Source organism: Lagopus muta, chromosome 3 (assembly GCF_023343835.1).
Source record: "Lagopus muta isolate bLagMut1 chromosome 3, bLagMut1 primary, whole genome shotgun sequence".
Taxonomy (NCBI): Eukaryota; Metazoa; Chordata; class Aves; order Galliformes; family Phasianidae; genus Lagopus; species Lagopus muta.
This window is the reverse complement of record NC_064435.1, coordinates 9,518,738-9,539,989: the sequence shown is the minus strand read 5'-3', so window position 1 is coordinate 9,539,989 and position 21,252 is coordinate 9,518,738. Positions and strand designations below refer to the sequence as shown.

The 21,252-nt window shown below is 37.9% G+C and overlaps 1 protein-coding gene across 5 annotated transcripts in view; it reads right to left on the bottom strand.

Moving 5' to 3' along the window:
• ASAP1 (ArfGAP with SH3 domain, ankyrin repeat and PH domain 1) overlaps nt 1-21,252 on the bottom strand; it is a 168,322-nt gene that overhangs the window by 58,247 nt on the left and 88,823 nt on the right. For all 5 annotated transcript variants that reach the window (XM_048939832.1, XM_048939831.1, XM_048939833.1 and 2 more), the window contains one exon: nt 8,516-8,588. In XM_048939832.1, the coding sequence (XP_048795789.1) occupies nt 8,516-8,588 (73 nt within the window). The remainder of the gene's footprint in view (nt 1-8,515; nt 8,589-21,252) is intronic.

Here is a 21,252-nt window from a genome sequence, read left to right as displayed (position 1 = left end):
GAAGAAATTTGTCTTACAGGAAAACATTCCCTTTTCACCTGTTTGTAAAACAGTTTGAGTTACCCCCACAGAATGGAATGTCTGTTAGCATACAGCCAAACACTCGTTTTAATACACAGCCAATTGGACAGTGAGAGAGGACAGAACCAAGAAGATGAAATTGAAGCCAATATAAACAGGCAAAATTCTTAACTCAAGGATGAAGGAAACTCTGAACTACAGATCATTGTGCTGGAAATGCTTTTGCTGCTTCTTTTACCTTCCTTTTTGGTATCCCTGCCTTTTTTTTTTTTTTTTTTTGTCATTTTACAGACACTGAAATGCAAGGAAAATCTACCACTTGAGTTATTTGAAGCTGATTTTATCACATCCATCTCTCTATGGAAAATTTTGGTGTTAGTTAGGTAAACATTTAATTTCAACAAGATTCCCAGTCTACATTTTGTTCTGTAAGCCACAGACACAAAAACACAGAGCTATTCCAACAATTGCACATTCCTTCAGTGAAAGAAAACAAATATACTTATAAAAACTATACTTGAACTACATAAAAACTCAAAAATGTTTTATATAGAAGTCAGTTGCCAATAGGTATTCTGTTTTTCCCCAGCAGTCCTTCAAAACTGTATTTTCTTCAAGTTGCTGTAATGCCAGAGAGCATTTGTTTTTACTTTTAATTCAAACAGAAAACAAGAAAAACAAAATTAATAGCACAAGCTTCAAAATCAGGCTTGTGGATAATGTTCCACAATAAATGGATCTACATTAACATTAACTAAGAACTGGTTAAGAGATAAAGAACACTTCAGAGGTTTTACAGATACCCAAAATAGACCACTAAGGGACCAGTGGAAAAAGAAAAGTGAACCACCTACTGGAATTAGAAGCAACAAACACAACAATACCACCAAACAATGGAACTGCCAACTTAACAATCCCCATGATGACAGAGCAACATTCTAACACCAGTCATTAACACCACGGTTTTCAAAAGACCAAATATTTAATCACATATCAATATGGAATTGTAGCTTGAACAGTATGCGTTTTATAATACTGTTTCAAAGCATATAGTTGTAATCAAATAGCTTAGCATTAAAATCAAGGAAGCTGCTATATAATAACAAAACATGCATTTTGTTTTGATGCAAAAGCTGCTGCATAAATGTATACAGAAGACTTGAGCTAAGAAGGAGCTTTGGCTCACATAGTTCTGAGCTAATAAAGCTGAAGAGTACCCTACTGTTCTTAGGGAAGGGAAGGATAACGGAACACAGAAAGAAACCTGTTAGATCATGAAGTCCCTGTTTCGGTCGCAGTGCAGCACTTCTAACTCCAGTATATTTCCTACCAGTTTGATTTTAAGCGCCACATTGTTTCATAGAGCATAAGAGACATCCTAGAATAACTACTGAAAGAGAATAAAGAAGAACAAGCTCAAGGCTATTTTCTTTATCTGTAGAAAGGGAAAAGATATTCCCATTCAGAAAAAGGAAGTAGACCGTTGTCCTGGAACAATCCATAGGAAGTTACCCTGAGCAACCTGATTTAGCTGTCCCTGTTCATTGCAAGGAAGCTGAACTAAATGACTCTTAAAGGTCCCTTCCAACTCTAAGGATTCTATGATTAAGTTCTTTGGAATCCCAGATTACAGATCACTAAATCTTGACATGAAACTTATGACAGATGTATTCCTTTCACTTTGTAATCAGCAAACTCATATAAAAAACATTGAAGCTCTGTGTAATAATGAAATATTTTCAATTTCTCCATAAGTATCAACACAAGCCTTGTAAAAGCAGCAGAAATATTTTCAATTTATGAAGGGCACTGTAGCTCTGTATGTGACTTTAAAGATACAGATGGAAAATTAAATCTTCTTTGAGACCTATTCTAAAATGGAACATAGGAAAATCCAGCATTCTTTCAGCATCAAGTATGTCTTGAGCTCCCCATAGGCACCTCACAGAAATACAGAAATGAGTTCCCAGTGTCCTAACAATTTCCTTTGGATAAAGAAAGGTGTAACATGCACAACTTGATGCTCACTTCCTTAGATAAAAGTACTGCAGGGAGGACTTCAATAAACCTGGAGAGACACTAATACTGACAGCAGCATACAACTAATGATATTTTCCTTTGAAAACCGGTTCATATCTTCTTATCATCACGAGGAAAGCCCAGCACTGTAGTGAAGCTTCACTGTAGTGAAGCTTCCCCAGATATCCTCCTTCTTCGGCATCTCCCAGAGAGGTACCAGGAAAACAGACATCAGGCTTTGCTCCCTTCATAGCAGGACAGGTTCCATGACTATGCCCTCCCCAGTGGAACCTGACAATTAAAGCCGTAACTTCCCCTCATCTTAAACAGTTTCATTCCGACTTACAAACCTGCAAATACTGAAGAACAGAAAAGGAGCTAAATAGTTTACAGAAGGAAAACACACAAACACAGCAACTCCTTGCTGACATTGATTTACTACTTTGGCATATCTGATTAAGTCTGACAAAGAAGAATCACAGTTCACAATCTTGGTTAACCTGACACTGTTCTTAAGTTGTACTTTAGAAGTGATTTGTTCTCTGAGCAGCCAAGGGGGAAAAAAAAAAAAGAAAAAATGAAGGTCAGAGCCAAGCCGCATTTATGAATGGAAAAATATACACATGAAAAAGACACAAAAGAACAAGAAGCTGAGAAAGCTGGCAAGGTTAAAGAGAACAGCAAAAGACAACATCTGAAGTAAAGCATGCTTTATCTCCATCCCTCAAAAAAGCTGAAGAGAAAGAAATAGAAAATAAAATCCTGGACCATCACATTCTTTTCTTTGCTTCTGGAATGAGATTGTTGGAAACAAAGGTTACAAAAGTCTCTTTTAAAGTCAGTGAGAACAATGTGCATCTTAGTGAGTCATAGGTTCCCTAGATCTGACATTATGGGAGAAGACAAGCTAAACCAGAAAAGTAAATGACCTTCACACCTGTGTTCATCGCTAACACGTTTAAAGAAGTTCTCACGTAAAGAATTTCTGTCAACATTGCTTCAGAATAGAGATGCTTCACATAGAGATGCTAAGAGCTGAAGTCATAAGAGCTGAAAAAACAAAAAAGAGCAACAAGTAACAGAAAAGTAAACTATAAATTGTCAAATCTCATTTATGGCAGCCTCAGTACAATATGGAAAACAAGACACTGTTTTTAACAGGAGCTCCAGAGAAAGACTGAGAATTCAAGTACACATTGCCAGAGCAGCAATGCTGACATATTCCTCCTCAGGCAGAGTTGTAAGAATTACAGGGCAGAAGAGAATTGGTGGATAACGCGGATAAATACAAAATGCTAAACAAAAAACAGGTTTCACGTCGTGGAGTTCTACTTCAAAAACTATTTTTCTCACACAAAATCAACAGGAGGGGAAAATTGGAAATTGAACCGTGTTGAATCTGAAAAGGTGCATCCTTCACCAAAACCCCAACAGGAACAAAGCAAACTGTGTAACAGGGATGAGCCTCACATACAGAACCAACCACTCAAATAGATGAGGTAGGGGGAAAGAAAGCAATGCAGTTACTTTTCTTAAAAGGAGTTCACCAATGAGGCACTTCATGATAAGGCTGACATTACTTAACAGCATTTAATGAGCTAGGAAAAAAGCTTCACAGCACTGCTAAGCTTATTCAGAGCAGCAGAAACAAAAGCAGACTCCAAATCAGAGATATCTACAACAAAAATACCCATATTGCAATTTGAGGTATACCCTTTTCTTCATGCCCAGTAGAGAAGGAGTTACAGTTCAGCTCATCCTAACATGAATGCACAGTAAAGCCGATGAGGCTCATCCCACAACTCCCCATTCCGATGTGTTGAACAACAGATGAAGCTGTGCATGAGGCAACACAGCACACAAGTATGTTATAAAGAAAACCAAGTACTGGTGTTACATCACCTCAATATTCAGTAACCAAGCAAAACAAAGGTGAACATTAGAAATGAGAAGACAGAAGATGCAACGGAGCAGCATAAAACATCATAGTATGCTCACATCCTGAATACACAGTGTGTAGTCCCTTCAGTCTCTCTGCAAAAAGGAAAGGCTATGCTGCCATTTTGGAAAAAGACAATAAGGATGACTGAATGCACGTGACAGTTTCTGTAATAATGAATTAAAAACAGACTAGGGCTGCTGAGCTCAGACATGAGATACTGTGGCTGAATGTGGAGAGTCCCCAGTCTGACACCAAAACAGCCACATGAGACATGCACAAGACCAATTTTCTTCTCAGAGAACTTGAGACTGATATTGGACTTTACAAGCTAAACAATTACATTAATGTATTTTGTAGAAAATGTACAAAAAATGATCTAAAAAGTTTAAGTATTGAACATCACAGAATCACAGAATCACAGAATCACAGAATCACAGAATCACAGAATCACAGAATCACAGAATCACAGAATCACAGAATCACAGAATCACAGAATCACAGAATCACAGAATCACAGAATCACAGAATCACTCGGGTTGGAAGGGACCCCAAGGATCATGTAGTTCCAACCCCCCTGCCTAGCAGGGCCACCAAACATACACATTCAGATCAGGTTGCCCAGGACCCCATCCAACCTGGCCTTAAACACGTCCAAGGACGGGGCATCCACAACCTCCCTGGGCAGCCCGTTCCAGGGCCTAACCACTCTCCTAGTAAAGAACTTCCCCCTAACATCCAACCTAAATCTTCCCTCCTTCAACTTGGATCCATTTCCCCTAGTCCTGCTATTGTCAGCCCTTTTGAAGAGTCTACTCCCCTCCTGGGTGTAGGTTCCCTTCAGGTATTGATAGGCTGCAATGAGGTCACCCCGCAGCCAATCACCCGTAGCTTTGGTAATTCTAGACCTTCATAAAACTGCAAGTTGAAAAAAAATAATAAAAATTATTCCATCTTTGCACTGTTCTTTACCTTCGAGTCTATTCCATTTATAATTGTAGCAGACCAGGTGCACTGTTGGTCTCATTTCAATACTTATGGCCGTGCATGGATTTCATGACTTTAAACAACAGAGATATATATATATATATATAAATATATATATTATATAAATATATATATTATATAAATATTATATATAAATATATATATTATATAAATATTATATATATATATAATATAAATATATATATATTAAAATATATATATATATATTTATTTTTTTTAATCTGGAAGTTATACCAGTGGACAAATAAAACAACTATTGAGAACACACAGCAAAGCCAATTGTACAACCTACTGCTGTTAGAATTCAGATCAAAATACTATGGGAAAGTTAGTCAGAACAGATTCTACATTAAATTCAGGCACCAGTCATATAAGACAAGATCCTATCTACAGATTCAGTGTATCATGACAGAAATAAAGAGCAAGCTATGTAAGAAAGAGGCTGTATGAAAAATATACGCATTTGGGTGTCTAGGTTTCATTAAAAAAAAAAAGTACATCCGTACTTTCTTTTAAGAAAAAATAGCATGGGACTTTTCTATGGGATTTCCACGTTTCTGTGCTTTCATTTCCACTGCAATAGGTCCAAATCTAAATCTGACAGATGCAGGAGGGTGACAGTTAAATTCTCTCAATAAGAGAGGTTCATAATAAAGCACAGAGTAAACCAGAGGGCTGGGGTGTAAGCTCTTCTGAAGAGCTGTGTATGAGATACATTACATGAATAGCACTAAGTGTTACTTCAGAGGAAAAAAAAAAAACCTATCAAAAACAAACAAACAAAAACAACACTGTGACCTGCTAAAATTCCCTCCCTGACTTTCAGTAGAATATGAATCATTTTACTGATCTCAAGAGAGAAAAAAATGTATTATTCCTGAATAAGCATTCACTACTCTGGCTCGTGTTCTCAAAGGAGATTAGGAAGCAGGGGAGCAATGGAAAGTATTCCTACAAGTAGACATGGTCTCACCTTCTAGCAAACACTGTTTATAAAACAAAATTCCAAATTCATTTTCTCAAAATTCAGAGGCTTTCACTTTTGTTCCTACTAATCCTAGGATATCAATTACTGTATGAATCGCTGCCTGCACACCTCTGCAAAGAACACTGTGGGCTATTACAAAATCTTTCTGAAGAGGGAGCTAGAGTATTAGGTATGGAACATTCTTTATCAAAACAATTCATACTATCTATGGCTTTTGATAGCATACTTGTTAAAAAAAGAGAAAAGCAGCTGCTTAATTATCTGTGGTTCCTTTTAAGTACTACAACAGCCAACTAAAGCTATTGACTAACTTCCTATGACTTTTACACAATATGACAAGTTCATAATACAGAATGAGCTACTTACAAACATTTAAAATAAAAACTTCATTACAAACTCAAATCAAATGATACATAATGATTCTTTAGACTTCACCTATTTCAAAACATGAAAAAAACTTCTATGATCTTTAAGCAGCTTTGAAATTCAGTAAGTAGACACTATCAAATAGAAAGAGCTGGTGACATCGGAATGCATTTAAAAGCATAATAAATCTGTGCTTTAAGCAAATACTAGACCAGTCGATGGATAAGAAATTGGTTGAAAGGCTGCAGACAGAAGGTGGTGATTAATGCTTCTATCTCCAGGTAGAAGCTGGTAACGAGTGACACCCCCCAGGGGTCTGTCTTGGGACCGGTGCTCTTTAACATCTTATCAATGACAGCGATGGCGGAATTGAGTGCACCCTCAGCAAGTTTGCTGACGACACCAAGCTGAGTGGTGCGGTGACACGGTGCAAGGAAGAGAAGCCATTGAGAGGGACCTCAACAGGCTGCAAAAGTGGGCCTGGGTGAACCTGATGAGGTTGAACATGGCAAAGTGCAGAGGTCTGCACTTGGGCCAGAGGAATCCCAGGCACACATACAGACTGGAAGGAGTGATCCTTGAGAGCAGCCCTGAGGAGAAGGACCTGGAGGTCCTGATGGATGAAAAGCTTAACATGAGCCAGCAACATGCCCTTGCAGCCTGGAAAGCAAATGGTGTCCTGGGCTCCATCAGAAGAGGGGTGGCCAGCAGGGACAGGGAGGTGATTGGAGTTACTGTGTCCAGGTTGGAGCCCCCAGTACAAGAAAGACAAGGAGCTGTTGGAGAGGGTCCAGAGGAGAGACACAAAGATGATCAGGGGACTGGAGCACCTCCCCTACGAAGACAGGCTGAGGGAGCTGGGCTTGTTCAGCCTGGAGAAAAGAAGGCTGTGGGGTGAGCTCATTGCAGCCTTTTGGTACCTAAAGGGAGCCTATGAACAGGAAGGGAGTCAACTCTTTGAAAGGGTAGATAACAGCATAACATAACAGATAATTGCAGAACAAGGGGAAATGGTTTTAAGTTAGGGGAGGGGAGATTTAGGTTGGATGTCAGGGGGAAGTTCTTTACAGAGAGAGTGGTGAGGTTCTGGAACAGGCTGCCCAGAGAGGTTGTGGATGCCCCGTCCCTGGAGGTGTTCAAGGCGAGACTGGATGGGGCCCTGGGCAGCCTGGTCTGGTATTGAATGGGGAGGTTGGTGGCCCTGCATGGGCAGGGGGGCTGGAAATACATGATCCTTGAGGTTCCTTCCAACCCTGGTCATTCTGTGATTCATTGGGGAAAAAAAAAAATCATTAAGCGAAGTTGTGGGTAAGTGTAGATCAACAATGTTAGTGACTGGCAGACAAATTAAGAACCTACAATCCACTGTAAGCTGGAGGTAATGAGGCAGCAAACACTCTACTAAAAGCAACACAAACAGTCTTGTTTTTAAACTAAGGTCACTAAGAAGTGGCTTTGCACAAGGAAAATCCTTGCTAAACTGATTATTTCTGCTGGGGAACAGGAATTTTCTAAAACCCCGTATTTACAACTATGTAATTGGTTATCCGAAGCTCTACAACTCTGCTAGCATACTTTTGGCAACTTTAAAAAACAATCTGTATTTTGGTTTACATTTGATCATCACTTGTTAGTGAATTCAAAATAATCAGTTCATCCTTCAGCTGCCTATCAAAGTTGTTACTATAGCCTCAATACAACCAAGTCTGCAAATGAGGAAAATAAACCTCCAATGTTTTAGCTAATATTGGAGATAGGCAATTTTTATTATATGTATTACTAGGAGAGAGTAAACGTAGATTTTGTTTTTACTGAAAGGTTTTAGCAAGCTATCCTCCTGATTTCACCTAGAAGTGCACTCCATAAATTCAGTCTAGGATACCACCTAGGACTCTGCCCTCAATCTGGTCTAGTCCAATGTAGCTGCTTTTTTTTCCATGGCAGCAGGAGGATTCTCCTAGAAAGCCTTTAGGAAAGGCTATGTGGGTGAAAGAATCAAAGAACACAGTAATTTGATGTAAAATCAGCAATGAAAGGAAGTTGTTACACATTTAACCCCAACAGTGGTAAACAGATAAGCATCTCTTATGCTGTATACCTCAACAGAACAAACTGCAAGATGCTTTCCAAACAAAGTGAAATGTTACATAATCAAATTGGAAACAATGCCTTACCTTGCCCCGAATTATATATTGCTTTCACAGATTTCTTTACTTTCTGTAGTGCAGTTCTATCTTGATCCAATGCCTAAAAGGACAATAAAAGAAACTTTAAATATCTGCTTCATTGATCAGAACACCACACAATATTGAAGAACACAAAAATACATAGTTTCACAAGTTGGATAAGACTGTCAATACATTCAGCCTGCAGGAAGGTCTCAGGTCATTCAGCCCCTTCAAGCTGAATTAAAGAACTGATCTGAAAATGGTCTGAAGGCAGAACAGAGCAGCACTGACAGAGCTGAGAAAAAAATACCAGTTTTGTAATGGGACAAAGTATTTAAGATGTAATATATTTTACACAGAACGGAGCAACAGTAATAAACAGAATCTTCCACTATAGCCCTACAGGTTGTACTATAACTAAGCTGCTGGTTTATTTCTACAGGTTAGTCACGCTAGTCTTCTTCAACCTGGAGACACATAATAGATTCTCATAAGTATGTAAAAAGTATGTAAATGTAACCAAAAAAAAAAAAAAAGATGAGTTTAGGATTATATTTCTTGGTACTTTCATCTTTGTAAGCGACTGAGCTTCTCCCCACCCCTCTTGCAATCTGATGTAATAAACTGAGTTCACATTAGAAAGAACCGTTACAATGAAGCAAGAAATAAAAGCCAAGCAAGCAGTAGTGTAGGCTTGTAGAGCAAAGATCTTTACAAGTACCGCTATCACGTGCAGTGTTCCAGTTAATTTAATTTCACTTACATGTGAGCTTTGGACATTCTGCATTCAGAACACATTTAGCACAGTTGCTGCTACACACTGGGAACATGTAAGAAATAATTTAAATGTTTCTGTGTTGTTTTTTTTTTCTGTTGTTTGTTTTTCCATTTAGGCCATAGCCAATTCCATGCAAGTAATGCTAGATCAGTCATCTCAATCTTCAGTGAAGTTGCAGTGTTTACCATACACTCAAATCACCAAAGATTGGATAACTTGTGCTTAGAATTTTTGTCAGGACAGCAGCACAGCTAATCTGTTTGCTGGAGCAGACCACAAATCTCACATTGCAGAGATGCTTGGGCAGCCAATATTATTTGCTGGAAGAAACAGCACAAAGTTTAATTCTCCTGTGGGTTTGCTATCTGAAGACAGGCAGACCGATGCACGACTTGATTCTCCACGAGGCTCGAGGGTAAATTTACAACACTGAAAGTTTCTGTGTACATGCATTTACATTATGAACCCACAGAGAGAGAGACTTATCAAAGTCTCTCAGCTCTATTGTAGAGCAGTTCACTTAACCAAACCAAGTATTGCCATCACAGAATCACAAGGTTGGAAACGATGTGCAAGATCATCTAGTCCAACCGTCCTCCCATTACCACTGCTACCACAAGCACTAAACCATATCTCGCAGCTCCTCATCCAGATGCCTTTTGGACACTGCCAGGGACAGTGACTCCACCACCTCCCTGGGCAGCCATTCCAGTGCCTGACCAACCTCTGAGAGAAATAGCTTCTTCTTACATCTAAAATACAAATACATAATCACAAGAGTCTGAAACAAAAAGAAATGCAGTATTTCTGCTCTTTAACATGCAGTTGAAAACCATCATATCCTTCACCAACAAACAATTCTGCAGTAGCTAAAATCAGAATGTTCAGAAACAGAATTGACATAAATGTTTTCTAAAGCTATTTACCCCATTTTCATTTGCAGCAGAACAGCAGATCCAAAATTCCAGAATAAGAAAGATTTGTTTCTTTTGCTCCACAATACACTGCTGGCTTCTACTTGACTTGCATCTTCACAGAAAGAATTAAACATTTCATATTTAATAAAACATTAGGAACTCTTTGTTCCTTTTCAAGTCAGTGCACAGCACGCGATTCTTCTTAGATTCCATTGCAAAATCTGTCAAAAGCTTTTGCTTCTGCCTGTGTGCTATGCCAGACAGTTGCTACCATATATTTCCACTGAAGTTTTCTCCCACCTTCATCTACCAAAAGAGGTCATATGACTCACTTTTTTATTAGGAGTTTGATCACCAGGTTGAGAAACTGCAATCAACACTTGTGAATGGACAATTGTTAAGGTTGATGAGATTCAGAAGTTAAAACTCGTCATGATTTTTTAATACCAAAGCAGGCTAGACACTCAGTAGAAAACAAAAAGGCAAGAAAGATATCACTTGCTTCCTAAAGATACAGATCAGGAAAAAACTGAACGAATAGGCAAGTAAAATCTTGCAAACTGGATTTTGATATTCAATTAAATTTAGCACTAGTATGGAGTGGAAAAGAAGGGGAACATTCATTACTTTGAGAGCAGTCATTGAACAAAGCCATGTACAGAGATGACATCCACTGCCTGAAGGAGACAGAGACCTAAATCAGAATGACACTGCAGCTCAAGTTTTTAGTTTTATATTAGCAAATACAACCTTTCAGTGAACTAGTTTGTCACAATCCCAAATTCTGGCTGACTAAAACAAATCCAAAAGCTTTTGCAATTATATATCAGAGCAAAGCAGAAAAACCCTTCCAAAGACAGAATCCAAAACTACATCCAATTCTAGACATGAAAAACCTATTATTTAATATTTTTCATACTTGTTTACACGATTACACATAAATATAAATGCAGTCATTTTGTTTTTAAATACATTACATTCCCCTCAAATGACTTGTGCTAGTAACTTATAGCAGCATTCTGCTGCCAAAGCACTTTGCTGCACTCAACGCTCAATTTTTATTACCTTTCAAATACATTAAACTAGGAAGAAGCAGCCTTGCTTTCCTCAGTTACATGAAATCACACTTTCACAATATCATTTCATTTTATTTTCAAGTCTGTAGAATACTAAATGTTTTTATTTCCTGTAATGGGAAACACAAGAGATGATACCATTATAAAGCAAGATGTCTGACGAGATCCAAGGATTCTCTGAGAACAAAAGTATTCAGATGCACTCCTTCCTATGCTGCTACAAACCTGAACTGTTCCTCAACACCACCTCCAATCCTGCAAAGTACTTCTTCCTCTCCTTGTATGACAGAAACCTTCCCTGGGAGAACATTTTCTTATCCTCTGAGTACTTTTCCTCATTTTGAGATGACAAAAACTCCTCTACAAGTACCCGCAGCATCAGTTTCCTATATCCTTGTTGTTTCTCCATGCCAGGTCATCTAGGAAACAAGTCATCTTCATTCAAAGTAATATAAACACTCTACTTTAAAAAAAAAATAAAAATACACCTCTTTGAAGGGAAAATCACTTTTTTTTTTTTTATTGTACTGTTACGCACAATCCCTGAGACGTGTCCTGCCAAGGTTTAATCTTCCTGCATTCCACACAGGCACTGCTTTTGACTCTCTTCAACCCCCCAGGACCTCATCTCTTCTCAACAAACGGTATTTCATTTTTGGACCAAATTTTATTATAGTGACCACTGAATTTAAAACAGAAGTTACACTACCACGCAGTGTGTCAAGTGCTGGATTCCTACTTTTGACGTACCAACAACTGCCAAATGTGCATTTAGATAGGCCACTAATTGCTTATTTATAAGCTCACGCTTTTAAACTCTCCACATATGTACATACACACACGTACATACACATGCTTGTGTGCATATAGATACAGATCTGTATGTAAGGTTAGATACTAAAGAACATCATTAAAAACATTTGATGTACTTATTCCTAACAAATATGAAAACATGGTTTGATCAACATAAAAATCCTTCCTTGACTGAAGTATAAACTGCTACAGACACTCATCACAAAAGTGTTCCATGTACGTATAAATTCAGCTCTGCTAGAAATCAGCATTGCCCAAAAACCACACATCTGCACAGAGTGCTGCAGTCCCATAAACCCACTAAAGCCTCATGTGGTTTTTTTTCTGTGCTTCACAAACCTTTACAGTTGGAAGAGAAAAATAAAATTGATTTAGTTTAAGTTTACAGTAATGAAAAGATGAGAGGCTCATGACAGTGACAATCACATGTGTACGTCTGCAAACATTATTCATCATTTCAATTAGACGCTATCCAGAGGAAATGCTTCTTCCAACTGGAACAATCTGCTCATCTGTGCACCACAGGAGGTTTAGAATTGCACTCTGTTTTCAGAAAGTTAACCCCAAAAATGTTTATGCCTAAAGCCCACCTGCAAAAATAATACACTGAACCTAAAACATTTTAAACAATTCCAGTATCTCGCTCAAGACAAACCCATGACAGAAGCCTGAAGGTCACCTGAAAATGCACAATTCCTGTATTTGTGAAAACAAAACACTCCATGTACTGTAAGAAATGACTTTCATATACAGAATAATCCAAGCAAGATATAAAATCTTTCAAGTTATACATCTAAAAGGGAATAGTGAGCGCTTGATAGTCATGTGCATGTTCCATTGAGATTGAACTATTTCTCAGAAAATACACAGGATGAAACACTGGCTTCAAGAGTCTTAAAAACAAACAAACAAACAAACAAAAAGAAAACACAACAGCAATCAGTCTTTCACGCAGCAACCAATACATTACCCTAAGCCTGGCACTAATGTGACTGACATTACTGCTGTTTGTACTAGGACATATGGCTCCTGCCTGCTCCAGTCCCAACTGTGATATCCATGTAACTATGTCAAAATAACAGCCATAGCATTCACCAACAGACCAAGCCCTAGCAATTTCCCCTGAGAAAACTAACCAAATATCAAGGGCTGGTCTCCTGAAACCTACACATCCAGAAAGGGGCAGACCCCAAAACTCATTTACCTTGTGCATGGGAAACGCCCTCTTCCTTCCCACACCCAGCTTGTGCTCTGCCCCCATCAACCACAAGCTTGAAGCCTGTTTCCAATTGCTGCTCTCAGCATGCCTAAATGACAACAATAGGGGAGACATTTAAGCCTCTGTATAAAAGCTGGGTACAGAAGGGCATGTTCAAACTCATTCTGAATTATGTAAAAGTTCAAAGGGTCCAAATGAGAGATAAAATAAACATATTACTGAGCACTTATCACTGCAAAAGATACCACCTACAATTTAGTACACTGTTATTTACCAGCTAGTCCCAAAATAAGACCAAGATAAGACCAAGATAATCTTCTATAAAAGGAGATAGTGCAGTTTACTTGAAGTTTCCAATTTCAGAAAAGCATTTAATCACAAACAAGCAAAAAAAAAAAAAATCTTCAGAAAATGTTTTTTCAATTAATGCAAAGTTTGACAGACATCCATCAGCTGCACCTCCCTCTCAGCACAGCTGACAGCACTGCATCAGGCCACACAACAGCCACTCTCCATCCCGGTGAATGTGAGAAAAGTCGCAGCCTTTTAGAGCTGTAAAGGTCGCATCATATGAGCAACTCATTTGTCTACTCTCCAAAAAGAACTGCAAAAAATAGCCACTAAATTACTCAAGTACTTCTCAAATGGCAGCATAGCAGAGACTGCTTATGAAATCTCTCTAAAAAGTCCAGTATAGCTAAATTTTAATTCATCTTGACAATTGCCCTTTGGATTCCTCCAGGCAATCACACTCTTACCCAGACGCCTTGGCTGCAGCAGCACAAATGCAGCTGCTAATTGTTGTCTACTTATGATCACTTCTAGCTAACACAAATTTAGCTAATTTTGTGCATAAAGTACATTTAGAGTTAACTGGAAAATAGAGATGTTTCCAGATACAATGAGACAGCTCAGATCCACCTTCCAACTTCTGCTATGTAAGAGATGCTCAAATGACCACTCCTAGTGACAGCACTTGAAAACGTCCAGTCACAAGCACAAAATTTCCCTATAAGCAGTAAAACATCTGATCCTGGGCATACAGTAATCCTGGCAACAAATGTTCTTGCCTTTATAGAGGCAACTACATGCCTTTGGATGTAGACTAATGACATCAGTCTGAACATCTCTACTGTCACTCACAATATCCAAACTCATTTCATTATACTCATCAGCTTTACTGCCACCCATTACAAACCTAAGACAGCAAGAACAATGAAGAAAAACTGGCAGTTTTCACAGCGCTGCAGTAGTCTTACTCATTTCATACTCCAACACCAGAAGAAAACAATACCATGATGCATGGGGTAAAGTATGGTTAGAGCTCACCAACCTTCGGGACCCAAATTCATTGTGCAAGGTTCTCCCAGGTTGTAAGCACAAGCCCAATACTCTGAATAGTGCCATCTCGTTTTAAAAGGCCTAACTAAATGCTACTTAAAACAGTTCCAAATGGAACAAGATTATTTTCTAAAAATATCGGAAAATATGTGAGATGATATCCAATAGTTGAGGTAAGGTCTTTCAGAAGTAAGCAAGCCAAATAGAAGACTGCATGCAAACAGCATAAACGCAAAAACACTGTCAAAGAACTGATGTGATAGCTGACAAATATTATAAAAATGACTCTTTGCAACTCAAATTGGAAAAAAAATATACAGAAGTCCCAGTTGCTCCCCCTCCACCACACTTGACTGCAAATTTCCCAGGAGAGTCCTTCAGTTGCCACGCCACAGTTAAATACCACAAAATATTTTCCTCCTGTGTTAGCTCTTCTCTTTCTTCTTTTCAAGCCACAAAATATTTTGCAGCATGCTTTGTATTTGCTACGCCAGTAACTCATGGCTATCACTTAGCAAAGGAGGCAAGGGGAACTAGATCAGGACTCATGAGTTATGGCTATTGCCACCTTCTCAGGCAGGAAAATTTTTCAAATGTCATACAGAGACCCTACGATTTTTATTTTTTTTTTAGCAGCTCAAAAATGACATTCAGGGATGAATAAAGTACACACTCTTTCAGCCATCATCAGCATCACAGTGTTGTTGAAATTATTCAGTACACTTCCAGCTCCAAGCTCTATAAATCTGAATCAGCGTTATTATTTGCTGATATCTATTATGTGCTGGTACCAACCAGCAGCAGAGGTATGAAGGACACATTCACTGTAGACCAAGCTATTTCAAAATGTTACTGCTAATACTGCACACCTCTTTTCCTCTTGTAAATAAAAGCTGCATCATCCAGTCTTTTTCCCCCCTTGCTTCAGAACGAAAACAACCCATGTTGTTTGGTTGTCTTCTCCCATCCTTGAAGACATTGATGCATGATTCTATTTCAACACTGAGAAGAAAAGCAGGTTTGTAACAATTGCTGTATATAGAAAAGGTATTTTGATATATTTTGAAATATTTTGACTTGTTCCAAATCACAGATTTCAAGAGATTGAAAAGAAAGAAAACAGTGTTCCCATTACAGCACAGACTTGAGTGCTGAGACACGGCTCAGTTTGATTTTGTTGCTGGAGAGGGCTAAAAGACAAGATTCAGTATGATTTCACCTTATACCATGTAAACCTGTGGCCACCGCAACTTATTACGTCTACACTTGAGCTACACTCAAATTATCAGCTAGAATATTCCACCAGCCAATGCTGATTGGTGCCACATACAACATGCAGCAACACTTGTAGGAGCATAACAAGTCTAGAAACAGTTGTGATATAAGGCCACATTCCAGTAACAAACAAAAATAAAATCACAAAACAAACAAGGTACTTGTAGGTTAAGTTTTGCAACATGTAACAGCAGCTGTGTTTCTAATCATGATTATTAGACTGGCTTGAGATGACTTACAAAACACTCTCAAAGGGCTTGGAACTTTCACTTATAGAAGAAGGGAAAAGTACACATAGAAGTCAGATGTGAAGTTCTCAATTTCAGTGTCATGTTCATATCATGTCACGTTTACAGGAGTCTTAGACTAGACACAAGGAAAAAGTTTCCTTCACAATACAGGATAGTGAAAAACAGGAACAGGCTGCCCAGAGAGGTGGTACAGACAATCAAGGTCAGGCTGGACAGGGCTCCAAGCACCCTGATCTAGCTGTAGGTGCCCCTGTTCATTGTTGGGAGTTGGAATACATGATCCTTAAAGGTCCTTTCCAATCCTAAGGATTCTATGGTTTATTGATAACAAACATATTCACTGAATATATTTAGCTTTGTAAGGAAAGTTAGGCAACAGGAGACGTGATAACTAGAATAGTCATTTTAATAAAAGTCACTTTAAAAGACGCTCTTCTAGATTGGCTTTTGTTTCCTTCGATTAACATGCAAAAATAGCGTAAGTGTACATGACAACTAAGATGTGCATCTAACTTTCACTTAGGCATCGGAAAACCTAAAGAGACTTCTAAGAGCAATGTATGGCACAAAATTTGTGGAATACATATGTAAGAATATAAACTTTAATTAACAGAATAATTCTATATACAACAATATTGAGAAAGTAGATCTCATTCTCAGGCAAGATGCAGTGAAATGAGAAAGAATATCCAAGCCAAAATGAAGACCTACCATCCAGTTATACTCTCTGAAATCTTCTTTGGAGACACCAGCATATATTATGTTCACTGGAAAACTTGCTAAGTTTAGAAAGGCATTTAGGAAGGAATTTAAGTCTTCTGTTCATACACATCAAGCTATAATCAAGGATGAAAGAAAAGGGTATAATAACAATGCTGAAATCCTACAGCGTGAAGTAGTATAAAATCCTTGCAGGGCAGAGTTGCTTAAACTTTATGTATAACCTGAAAAAGTTATTAGGATGACACAGAAGCTACCCTTATTCCTTCCATAGGAAGGGTGTAGAACATGGTTAGAGTTTTTGTTTTTAGAATAATTGTTTTAAATCCACAATAGAACTTAAAGAAATTTAGCAGTAATGCTTCTAGTATGGTAGGAAACAGCATGGAGTTCTTTGCAACCTATTACTTATTTCATAGCCATTTTTTACAGTATCATGTTTCAGTAAAAACAGTGCTATCCCATTTTTCTTTTAAGAACAGACACTCTTACCAAATATTTTATATATTTTCTTAAGAATATCAAACGTCAGACATAATAATTGCATTATATTCCATTTAGAAAATGCTATTATTGTCTTACCAAAAATTTAACTAAATTTTAGTAACGTAAGTAATGCCCCACATAACCATACTGTTGTGTCAGTACTGAACAATTAATATTTTGTCAGGCAATACTTAATATCCTCCCCCTCTTTGAATAAGTCACAGTTTTATGATGCTTTTCAATCAGTTTAATCACTTTGTGTAGTATTATGAAGCAGCTTGTGATAGGAGGCGTCTGATGAGCTAGGGCTTCTAAAGCATTCAGATTCTGCAAGTTTCAAAGAAGAATTTCTCAAAAAAAAAACACATATGCAGCACCCAAGTACCAGGTTCAAATTCACAGGATGTAGAAAAGACCACATCACACAGAGCCATCCCCACCTCCCTGAAAATTACACAGATTTTTGCACTAGGTTCCCAGGCAACAAACTTTCTAGATAAGTCACAGATAGTAAATCATAGGCATAAGATACTCAGACACAGTAGTATTAACATCCTGGAAACCAAAATTCTTGCTCTACTAAATGGCAACGGATGTTTATTCCATAACAATCATATCCTAGCTGCAGCTACTTATTTTTCGTTTATTACTTGGAAGAAAAAAATAGAAAATGAAAGAAACTAAGAAATATCCCTATTTTATCACTTCACTCTAATGCTAGGTTTTCAGCCTGTTCATTCCCCTCTAACCTTTCAGAAGAGGTGTTTTTTTGTTTGGTTGGTTGGTTGGTTGTTTTTTTTACATCACTTCTTCAGAAAGTTGCTTATTTAAGAGCATCTAAAACAGAGACCCTGGACTACCTTTCCTGTAACAAGAAGCAAGCAAGGTGAAAGTAGAATTGGATTCAGTAAATCACTAAATGGCATTACCAGCACAATTGGCTTGAATATAAATTAAAGCTCTAAGGGCAAAACTGTAAATAACATATCTGGGTAAAGAAAGAGTAAGAAAACAGTAGTTAAAAGGAAAATACTACAGGTTTTTTTTAGTTACTACATTTTTCAAACAGCAGCCTTACAGCTGAAGAGAATATATAGTACTTCAAAAAGAGAACAGGTTGGCAGTACTCCTTTCCCTAAAATGGGGAATATGATTCAGAATTGAAAAAGTCATCTGGGAAAGATGATGAAAACCAGGAGTCCTAACACTGCTTTTGTGCGGGCAAAGCTGATCATTGCCAAATAGTTTTTCATTCTCGTCCAATATGTAAATAGAAAACACACATTAAGCTTCAGCATAGGATGAATCAATGGCACAGTTTAAAGCCCACTCAAAATAGACATAATTACATAATAAAATATATGTAGCTTGATACCAAGTTATTTATATATTGATCAAATGTTTCTACATTATTTTATGTGCGTGATTTGTCCCCCCCCAACACAAACCTTTCTGAAGGACAAAACTAAGACTAACACCAAAAATCATTAATTTACCTAAAAGTTACCTTGTTTATCAAAGATGATTTCTTAATTCCAGCTCACTCAAAAACTGTATCAGTTAATCCTAATGAAAGTAGTTAGTGCTTAAATAAATGTAACATCTAACTTCAGCCTTAAAGGTACACAAAAAGCTCAGTCTATTGGCCCATTAAACTTTTAAGTGAAATCAAACTTCTAAAACAAGAGTAGATTAATAGAGTGCAACATTTTGAAACTGCATTATGTCAAATAAACTCTCACAAAGATGAAAAAAGCAACTATGAACAGAGCATTAACTTCTATATTTATAGTCTATTCTCAAACATCCTTAAACTTAAATGATGCTGGATATGATACAATAATACCACCAATAAATGCATTACATTTTCATGACCACTTATACTTGGCTAGAAAGGGACTTCTTTCCCCCACCCCCCCATGCCCTTTAAGTTCAAAAACTTCTTTACTAAAAATGTAAAATGCCCAAAGAATTTAGTTTGGTAGAGCATATAAATATGAGGATAGATTTTTTTATTATTATTTTTTTTTAATTACTTTCCTTAGGAAATAAAAATAATTTTACCATTTCATATTTTGAATATATGAAATACATATAATTACAAAGTCAAATTACATATTCAAAATACTATTCATATCTTCGAATAAACACTACGTGTATGTGTAAGGTTAAAAGAGTCTCTCTAGAATGCAGAATGAACGTATAGAGAAAATGGTAATGACAAAATTTAGACAGGAAAGATGAAATGCTTAAAGAAAATGAAAGCTAAAAATCAATAGTATGATGTCAATTATCCCATATTCTAGATGGTGTACTACAACAGAAGAAAAAGGTCAGCAGCATGCCTACAAATTTCTGTGAGAAGTTGCAGAACTCACTTGCTCAGAAGATATCTGAAGGAGATATTTTTTCTGTTTCCTTCTGCCAACTCACTGCCATTACCACATACTACCAGCAGGCTAATGTTCAAAAAGTCACTAAGTCAGGAAATCTTAAGAAAATAGCCCTTCTGTTGCATTACTGCCAGCACAAAGCAGAACAGCTACGCACAGCTCTACCCGTTTAAATCTGCATACAAAGAATCATTGAGGTTGGATAAGACCACTAAGATGATCCAGTCCTACTGTCAACCCGTCCCCACCATACCACTCAGCCATGTTCCTCTCCACATTCCTTGAACTGCAGGGACAGTGACTCCACCACCTCCCCAGGCAGCCTGTCCTAATGCCTCACCACTCTTTAGGGGAATAATTTTTTTCCTAATATTCAACCTGAAATATAGAATCATAGAACGGCTTGGGTTAGAAGGGACCTTAGGGATCATCAAGCTCTAACCCCCCTGTCTCAGGTAGGGCCAGCAAATATATGTGTACCAGATTAAAATCCCCATGTGACCATAAACTGAGAAGACACTAATATTAAATATTTCACTTAAATTCAGAACTGTTCCAATGATATTGCTTCCCTTGCAATCCACGGACATTGGAACCATGAAAATGCACATTGAAATTGTAACGCTTTGCTCCTTTCTCACAGAGCTGATTTCTAAGGATCTGTTACATGAAGGTATAAGATTCAACTTTCTCCTTTGCTCGCAGGGGTGATTCAGGCTACAGCTTTCCTATTGTAATCTCACGTTCCTTCACCTGATTTGAAAATGGTTGTATCCCTTAGACACTCAGTTACTTAAACCAGAGTGCTCACTGGAATTGCTGATGATTTTTCTGACGATCTTCAGAAGCACATAAACCATTACCAAGGTATAGACGGAAGCTTTAAACCTGCAGCGAGACACAGAGAGTAACTGCACTTGAAAACACCAATCGAGCACCATCTGAAAAGCACACTATGCAACTTCCCACGTGCTCTGTCATTCACTCAGTACATGAACCGTAGAAGTGAGGAGTTTCCCTCGACAGAGCTCCCCGCTGCCCTGTTAGGGCACCCCATAGAGCACAAGGCAAGGCCAAGGCCGAGCACTGCCGGGTCTCAGAGGCCTACACAAATCCCAAAGGGCAAAGAGCGTTTGTTTCTAAGGTTTCTTTGCGCCCCTGCCCTGTTCCCTTGCTGTCTGCTATGGGCTGTGTCAGATAAGATCCTGGGCTTTTATCAGCTCCTGGTCTATCCCAGTACAGCTGCACCTCCACTCAGTAATGGTAGTGTTGTTACATATGCTGTAATGAAAGGAATTCATCAGAAGATAACCATATAAAAGCACACCACCAAGAGACAGACAAGCATCAATTAAAAAACAAACAAAAAAAAAAAAACAAACCATAAAAGCTGGAGAGAGCAAGAGAAGAACAAAAATAAAAACCAAAACAACAACAAAAAAAGCACTAACACAAACTTTTTTTTTTCTGTATT